The following is a 9539-nucleotide window of genomic DNA, read 5'->3' on the forward strand; positions in this document are numbered from 1 at the left end:
TGCATTTAACCATAATTAACTTTGAGCAACCTGATTTAGTGGGAGGTTTCTCTATCTGTGCAGGGTTAGAACTAGATGATCTCTAAGGTCCCTTCCACCCCACACCATTCAACAATTTCTGTGATGGCTTTTTGAAACAAGATATTTCACTTTAAAAAAAAAGGTTCCTGTTTGCTGTATTCCAGTATCAGGTATATTTTCAAGTATCCAGTCAAGAGATTTCCAGACAAAAGTAAGAAGCAATTACTTTGGTCATCCTAGTTACATTTTGGCATTAGATTATTAGAAACTATGCACTCTGCCATTAAGGGCAGTGTTCTGTATAATTCTGCACAAGATTCTTCTGGCTTGAAATGAATTTCAAAGCATATTGATTACAAGGTTACGGGGCAGAATTGTTAATTAATGGCAAAATCTAATGAGAATATGAAAGAGAAACAAAGGTTGCACTTTTTTCATGTAACTGTTTATTAAAGAAAATCCAGAATTTTACAGTTCATCTAGAACTGGACAACATTTATAGTCAAATACCACTTTTAGAGCTTTCCTCTGTATGTTCAATTGTCAACCAATGAAAAGCACATTTTGTATTTCTGCACTGCCTGAAACATTATCTGGACATCCTTCTAGAGCACGATTAATACACAGGAGAGTTGTATTTGTGACAATACTCATTTAACCAAACACACAGCCTATTGTTCTTTCTGTTAAACTCAGTATGACAGACAAAATGCAACAGGGTACAATTCTGCCAAAAAATATTAAATCACCAATGTAGATTCAAGAAAAGCAGCAATTTCTCTAATTAGAAAATACACCAACTTATAGTTTGACCCTGGCAGCATATAAACAAGAAGCATATAATCTGAATATTTTTCAGTGAATTCCGTGCTGTTTCCCATGTTAACACACAGTAATAGAGCAAGACTTTTTAAAAGCACAAATATTAATTTACTGACAAAGGAATGACCTATTTAACCAGTACCTACAACCTCTCAAATTATGCTACGACCCTTCTCAGTTGATGGCACATCATGTGAAAAGATTAGGTCTCATGAGTTGTCTGAAACTGCATTTAATTTAACTTCACAATACATTAAATGACGTTTTAATACACAGAAACCTTTGCCTCCCTCTTTATCTGAAATATCTGCAGCAATTAAATCACACAATTACTTTGAAAGTTACTTGCTTATTTGAGTAATAAGCCCCTGAAATTTCCCTTTCATTTAAGCTTAATAATTGAACATGGAAGTCTAAACGTGGAAGTTTAGGGAAAAAATAAAAGGATTAGAAAAAAAAAAAAAGTTTTTGTACTCACTAGCAACATGACTTTGTAGCAAAATCATAACACTGTGCCCACTTCTACAACGCAGGCACTAAAATATCCAATATTTTTAATATCTATTGGTCATGGTTGTGTTTTTACCCTTGTAGTATTAGTAACACCTATGGAGAAGTCCACCTTTCTATCAGGAATGTAACATAAGGCCAGCCTACTCTTCTACTAATCAGAAGAGAATCCGTGCATGAGTGAATATATTTTAATAAGAAAATGAAACATTATGTCTGTTTCAAAAAAATAAAATCCTGGGAAGTCATTCTTGCTAGCTTTAGAAAAGGCCAATTCATTAGTTGCATATTGGAGTTCCAAAATAAATAGACTTCTGCTGCAAGGCAATGTCACTTATTCCAAAGCTTTCAGCAGAGGTTAAGATTTCCCAACTCGGTCTCTGGGAATAATCCGTAGATCTGAGCCATGCTTTAGAAATACATTTCCTAGACAAACAAACAAAACAGAATGTGTTACCAAGCAAGCAAGCAAATAAAATGTTACCTAAACAAACACACATATTTAAAAGAAATTTACATTAGTACAGAGTTTAACATCTTTGTAGTACTTTCTCTAATAAACCAGAAATACTGATTTCTAATATTTCAAAGGAATTTCATCTTATCCCTCTTACTACAAAGAGCATTTATTTTTAAATAAAAATACCAGATCCAAAGCCATCTAATAGGATTTGAAAGCTAGGGTCTCTCAAACTGCAGTTCCATACTTGAATGTCTGATTTCACTTACACACCCTCATTTCAAGTCTTGGAAATGAATTTTTATTTCTCAGTAATTCTTTTTTTATCTTGAGGTCATTCATGCATACACTGATTCATGAATTTTTTTGCTCATAAATTCAAGACTTTAATTGCTCTTTTCTTTTAGGAAAGTTCTCCATATAATCAAGAATAAGTTAGTCTCCTTTTAGCATAAAAAACTGTCACAAATGTCATATTTATTACTGTGTAGCCTTAATCATAATAGGCTTTTTAAGAGGACTTAGTGAAGATTAGAAGTTTCTAATACTTAGAATATTTCTTGCATGTATTCAAGACTGTAATTCAGGCTGCTATTTTCTTCTAGTTAATGTCACATTTGAAAATGAAACCACACTGCTAGAAGTGCAGCATTATTTAATTGTTATGTGGAACTTTTTTTTTAACTTCACGCTGTTACTACATAAACCAGACTAAATGTAATACTATAATATCAGGATTTAATAATTATCTACCTACTCATCTTTGCGTTGACTTGTAAAACCAGAATAATTATATTTCTCTCCCAAGTACCCCATTTCATGGACACAGAGTACTCTCATTAAAAAAAATAAATAAAAATTAAGGTATTTAATATTTGCCTAAGTTATCAGCATACCAGAATGAAGTTATGCTTTTAGTAACTACTTGTTTGGTAAATCTGCCAAGACCAGATACTGAAGAGTTCTAAAAAATCCTCTGAACACAAATCTGTTATGGAAGCAAACCAGAGAACTAAATTTACCAATCTAGGTGAAAAGTAACCATGTTGCAATAGCTATCATAATATTCTAAAATGCTAAAACAGGCCACAGCTGCATTTCATACAGACAGCATTTACCAACCTCACAGTCTGCTTCCACCACTAATATCACAGTGGTTTTATTAAAGTTACACAATACTATTCTCTAAACTATGGGAGATTTAAAATTGTAAATAACATAGGAATTAAATGCTAAATCTAGCTTTTTCAGCTTTCATTTCCCCTGCTGCACAGAATCACGTAGGGAGAATGACAGAAAGTTATACTTGAGGAGTACTTTTATTCAGAAAAATGAAGAAATAGTGGAACAGCACAAAACCTCTGAAATCCCCAAGGATTACAAAGATTTTATTCCCAGATCAGTCTTAGATGATTTGAAAACTGAAGTAACTGTTCAATCTACTGGAACTTTAATATATGTAAAAGAAAGAAAAAAAGGGGGGAAAAAGTATGCTTAACCTACTCAGTTTCTGATATATCAAATGATAAGGTTGAAGAGATTAGATCTAAATGATGTCTTTTTACTTGTAAACTGAAGACAGATTTTGGTTTGGGTTTCAGGTTTGGTGCAGGTCATTTTTTTGGTTGGGGGGTGCTATTTTCCATGTTTTTTGGTTTGGTTTGATTTTTGTTGTTTATTTTCTTTGCTGTTGTTTGTTCCCTCCCAGTTTAAATGCAACATCACACAGCATCATCAGGGCAATAGTGCCTTCAGCATTAAAAAAATATAAAACCATATGCAATCCATGTGGCCAATTTTACAGCTGCAGATGAAATTAAGGCTATGACAAAACCATTTTCCTTCTAGATGCTTTTGATTCCTGTGATCCTTAATTATGAGATGCTGTTTTATACTACTGCTGAATAATACCTCAGTATTAGCAATAACTCAGGAGAGGTAAAGCAAATCAACTGGAGATGTGAATTTAGTATACATAAAGACATTTTCATTAATGAGTCAAGTAGTACTAAATACATTTAGTATGCAGGATCAAGTTATAACTAGTTTGACCTACAAAATGAAAGTGTATTTTTGTGGGAAAGAAACAGCAGAAGTATAACTTAACTTCAACATTTAAGTGACCACCAGTTTTGTCCAAGTATTCTGGAATATTGATGTGAAAATGCAGCTTTACATACAGATGATGATGTAGTAGCTAGACTAAATTATTAATTATCTGGTTTAAAATTATTAATTATCTGGTTTGTATACACTTAGTCATGGGATCATGACCCATGATCCCATGCATCAGCTGAGGACTGTACCTGAGGCACTACACTTGTCAAACCTCCCTTGGAAAGCCCAGGGAGGACAGAAAGCTCCAGTGGAGCAGAAAGCCAAACACTCAGTTGACCTTCATTTGAAATTTTGTTGATGCAATCACAAACCTTAGAAGTGGGTCATTAGACTTAAACAGTTATTTATAATTCCAAGAAATTCCCAAAACTAATGTCAAGCATCTGCTCTCCTAACCACAAGATGCTTATTAGATGTTCCACAAGGGTTTTCTTTATACTATTCAATTTACACAGCTAAGGATGCTGATAATACCTTGCTTTCTTATTGTCTTTAGATCTAAAAAAAATGGTGTGGTATCTCCAGTAACAACTGGCAGAGAGATGGCATAAAATGAACGAGATCTGGCATGCAAAAAACAGAAATGACAAGGCTCTATCAACTCTTCATCACATTTGTAAGCAGGAGCAATTAGATTCACAGTTTTCACAGGATGATTGTGTTGCACAAGCACCCAAGACATTTTTGTTATTTCTTAGTAAAAAGTTAGGAACCTTTCTTCCCTAATGAGATGCTCCACTCCATCATTTATTCTTGTTTCAAATTGACATTAGATTGACATTGACATTAGATTGACATTAGATTACTGAACTGTTTTCCCAATTAATTTTAAAGTACAGCTTTTCAAGAACAAGCCCACAGAAGCCTGCTTCCAGAAAACAGACCATTATTAGTACAGCTCAATACCAATTGAATCCCTTGAGCAAGAGAGAAATCAGCAAGATCCTCTCTTCCTGAAAACATGCTTTTTCAAAACACCTGCAGTTCCTGCTCAAAAACAACAGTACTGTTTTTTAAGCTTATCTCATGAAAAGTGCTTCTAAAATTGCAAATACTACTGAACTAGGTATAATTGGGAAAAAAATAGCTTTTGTTATTTCAGCAGCATGTAATTTTACTTTTTTGAAGTGCACACTAAATAGCTAAGCTCTGAAGATCAGAAGTGCCTCATTTTTTCCTAAATAAACAAACAGTATTTATCTTATCTACTTTTACACACTACATGGACTGCAGTTCCCAACTACTGGATAATGCTTCTCCCATTTAAGAAATCAAAACTTAAAATATAAATAAACCCTGAGTGTTATGCCACAGTTTAAAAATAAACAAACAAACAACCCCAAAACTGAGCTTTTTAGTACTGAGCTTCATAAATAGTAACTCACCCGCTGTCTGTGCAGGGTTTATTCCTATACCATCTAGAAAAAAAAATAAGGGGAAGATGAAACAAACATTAAAATTTATTACACCAAACTTACAGCTCAAAAATATACCAACAAGATAGAATCATTACATCAGGTCTTAATGGAGCTATTTCCTATAACCAGAAATAGTCTTATTACAGCAGGCTAAAAAAAGCCTTCAAAACAGAAAATCCAAGACATATATTTGAACAAAATAAAATTAACAGTATCAGTGCTTTGATACCTTCACCCCATGCATAATCAATTTAAGTAATACTGCAGTATTACCAGGTTCAGATTGTAGAGGTTGTGAAAGAAGAGACACTTTTATCAATACCCCTTCCCTGAAAATACAATACAAAAACTATTAAAAATACATATATATAAACTATATTCTTACCATTTGTTATAATGGCACTTGTTGCTGCAGGAACTTTAAACTAGAGGAAGAAGATTAGGACAAAATAACGTAAGAGTCATAGTTAAAGCAGAAAACATATGAAGAATATTTACAGCAATTATAATTTTAGCTGTTCCTGGTACAAAACATGAGAAAAGATTCCCCCGAGATTTAAAGAGAGAGCAAAATTAAGGTTTAAAGTAGAAGTTGATTAGACATCTCAATACAGCATGTGAAAATTTGCAGTATTAAAAAATGAGAACTGTGTGACAAGCAGTCACTGAAGCATCACTTATGATTCTCTTATTACCTCATACTGTGCTGAGTTAGAAGAAAACATTTTGTTATCTTAGCCCATAATATTGGGCCAAACAGCAATAAGTGTCATCTATATACTCAACACATGAAAATCATCACAATTTCAATACAGAAAACTACCACTTGAAATAATTACACATAATTTGGTGCAATATAGTTCACTACTTAAATTAAAAATCTATCTTGTGGCTGAGTGTAAATGTACAAGCTTTCTGTGATATAAAGTCAAAAGGGTACTCAAGTTGCAAAACACTGCAGTCAGTAGATAATCCTTGGCTAGTTCTGAAACAAAACTGGATTAATATCTAGCCACAAACTCACACAATTTAAAGACTGCTTAAAAAAACCCTTTTAAACTGATAACTGAGGCTGCTACTAAACCTTCTCCAATGTTAGGAAATTTATTTGTCAATATTCTGTTTTTTTCAAGTACTGTGCAAATATACACCTGAGATGTGTACCAAATATCTCTAACACATGAAAGAAAAAAACCCAGCAAACAACATCACTGTCAGAATAAACTTTGACAATTGTTGGAAAACTATAAATAAATAAAAACTGCAGAGAGCACTATTTCCTATACTCAAAATTTCAGTTTACTTTTTTCTTTTTAATTTTCTCTAAGACAGAAAAATTAAGAAATAAGCAAAATTATCCAAATTATCACTGCCAAATGTGCATACTGGGAAGGGCTGTGACTGCTACAAATGACTGAAACTTCCAGAGATCTCCCCATTTAACGAACAAGTTTCCTTTCACTTGCAGTTCTGCCAGTCAGGAATTGTGTGCAGTGAACTTTGTTTGGTGCCATGAAAGTAATTCAGAAAAATTTACTTGGCAAAACTAACCTTTGACAAACCACTGTGACTACAGCTTGACATGTAAGACCATTCTACATCATGGCTACAGTTCTGCCATTCCAGGGGAATCTGTAACAAGGACTGGAAAGGAAAGAGGACTGACTGTCTCTCTTGGAAGCAGCCCACAACTATGGACGAAACAGCACTTCAGAGTTTTACTGGACTTTCCAGTCTAGGTCTCCATGTGTGGGTTGTGTGAGCATAGCTGCATTATCCCAGATTGAAAATAATTGGGAAAAAAACACATTAAAAAAAAAAAAAAAAGCAACTGAATCAGTAGATATCTTTAACAGCCTTTAATACTCTGTTCAAGTTAAGTTACAACTATTCACAAACTGCCCCCTCAGTTTTTTTTCTACTAAAAACTTCTGTACTAATAACATAACGAGACTCAAGACACAGAATCTATTACCCTTCCCAGTGCTTCAACAAATGAAATTTGCAATTACCCAAAATTTCCCAAATTTTCCTAAAAAAGACAGAGGAACAGACCTTTGGCTGAATTTGTTTGCTGCCTATATGAAAAAAAGCCATCATGCTTCTGAACACTTTATTGTTCAGACCCACATGAACATCTCTGATTCTCAGTACACCTAAGCTGAAACAAAGAGTGTGCATTTCTTCAAACACATTATTATTTGGGCAATTTAGGCACCTGTTGGTTTTGTATTCCATGTAAAAGATCAAACATTCAGAACCCAAAGAGCACATTATCAAAATTTAGTTCACTTAAATCTCTTTTTTGCATCTGCCCCATATGCTTCATTTCACTACCTTCTACAATCAAAAATTATGTATCTTCCCAAGTCAGAAATTACTCAAACAGAATGTCAGACAACTTTAATAATTTCCTGAATAATTTTACAGAACTTCCTGGATATTCTACACAAATAAGTCAAAATACTAAGCAGCAGTATCTTTTAATTTTGCTCACTATAATAAGTTTTTGTATTATTGATATAAAACGGTTTTAATTTAACAGAAAAGAACAGAAAATGAACCAATACCTGCAGTTGATGTGTGAAGTATGCAAGAACTGCTAAATCTAGGATTCTGAAAGTTTTGGCAGGCCCCCAGTGACATCAGTAAAGTTTGTGTCCTCACATCTCTAATGAGGATGCTGAAACACCCATTGCATTTTACCACTGGAAAGCTTTTGCTTTCAGGAATGTTCAGAAGTTTACAAAGCAACATACGACTCGACTTACTTCTTCTGCAGCAAACTTCAAGACAGCTGTGAAAGGTGTGCTTTCAGGAACACTTAACCTGAAATTACAATTTAAGTAAATAGGCGAATGCTAAGACAAACTGAATATGACTCTATTTTTACCAAACTACAAGTTAAGATTCTTTTTACTTTTAATAAAAATAAAACTCTTGCCAAAGATGTGAACATCCTATATAAGGCCTAGATCCAAGACTAAAAACCAAGGCAAAGGTACACGTGGCAGTAAGCAAGAAAGACACTCCCAACAGGTGAGTTAATACCAGAAACCCACCCCTCGTTTCACACCGAGGGAGGAAAACGCCTTTTCCAAACTCATGCCAGAACAATGTCACGATGACCATTAATCGCTGGGGCGGCTCAGGAGCGCGTATGTTTGCGCTGCCGCCCTTTTCCACGGCCTCGTCGAGTCACGTAGCAACAACACTGCGCACAACCACCTTACCCGCACAACCACCTTACCCGCACAACCACCTTACCCAACCAACCACCCGCACAATCACCTTACCCTATCAACCACCCGCACAACCACCTTACCCGCACGACCACCTCACCAATCCACCCACCCACCGCCCGGCCCGGCCTGTCCCAGCCTGCCGCACCACTCACACTTTATAGGGCAGCCGCGGGTCCGAGGTAAGCGTCACTTTAAATGTGACCTTGGACCTAGGGAGAGTGAAGAGAAAGCATGAGGTTAGGGCTAGAAGGAGGGGACATGGGACATCGGGCAGGGGTCCCCTCGCCCCGTTCCTCCCTCACATGATGCCGCTGCCCAGCGCCGCCGCTCCTCACGGACACGTCAACACCGCCCGGCGCCCGGGGGGGCCTTCGCTGCCCTTTCCTCTTTCTGAGCTGCTCGCGGCGCGCCTGACCGGAAAAAAAATTTTAAACATACCCTGCAAACCGCCCCGGGGGAGGGAGCGGAGATGTTCTGTGCCGGCACCCTCCTAGAGCAGGGAAGGGGGGAGCTAAGGGGTGGAAGAGGCGCTCCGGTGAAAGGTGGTGTGGATTTCTAAGGAGGCAGCGTCTATGGCTGTCCCTGCTGGAGGTAGGACCCTGGTACTAGTACCTCAGCGTTCCCGCAGGCATCGTGCAGGGGCGTTCCCGACGTCCTGAGGGGGACTGGTGGGAGGGGAGCCACGGCTGGGCCGATCTGGGCCCGATTGGACTTAGGGCTTGGTGGGCTGCCTGCCCCGAGATGGGACCGAACTGGACCTAGAGCTTAGCAGGGGGTGTGCGCTGGGCCGGCCACGGTTTGAGGGACACGGCGGTGGCGGCCTGCACGACTTGCAGCGGGGCCGGCGGGGTCGGACTGGAGGGTTAGTGAGACAAAAACGAGTCCCCCTTCTTCTGAACAGATGCCAGCGGCGGACTACTGGATTTAAGAGTGTGCTTATATATA

General features: G+C 37.1%; 1 protein-coding gene across 1 annotated transcript; it reads right to left on the reverse strand.

Annotated features, from left to right (window-relative positions):
* Positions 1 to 450: 450 nt before the first annotated feature.
* On the reverse strand, positions 451 to 8986 carry UFM1 (ubiquitin fold modifier 1). Its single transcript, XM_008490109.2, has 6 exons — positions 8897 to 8986; positions 8747 to 8803; positions 8121 to 8178; positions 5735 to 5774; positions 5317 to 5349; positions 451 to 1779 (listed from the first exon to the last, which is right to left on the reverse strand). Coding segments are annotated over exons 1-6 (258 nt in total). The 5' UTR covers positions 8899 to 8986; the 3' UTR covers positions 451 to 1711.
* Between the last annotated feature and the right edge of the window lie 553 nt (positions 8987 to 9539).

The sequence above is a fragment of the Calypte anna genome, chromosome 1 (genome assembly GCF_003957555.1).
Source record: "Calypte anna isolate BGI_N300 chromosome 1, bCalAnn1_v1.p, whole genome shotgun sequence".
Taxonomy (NCBI): Eukaryota; Metazoa; Chordata; class Aves; order Apodiformes; family Trochilidae; genus Calypte; species Calypte anna.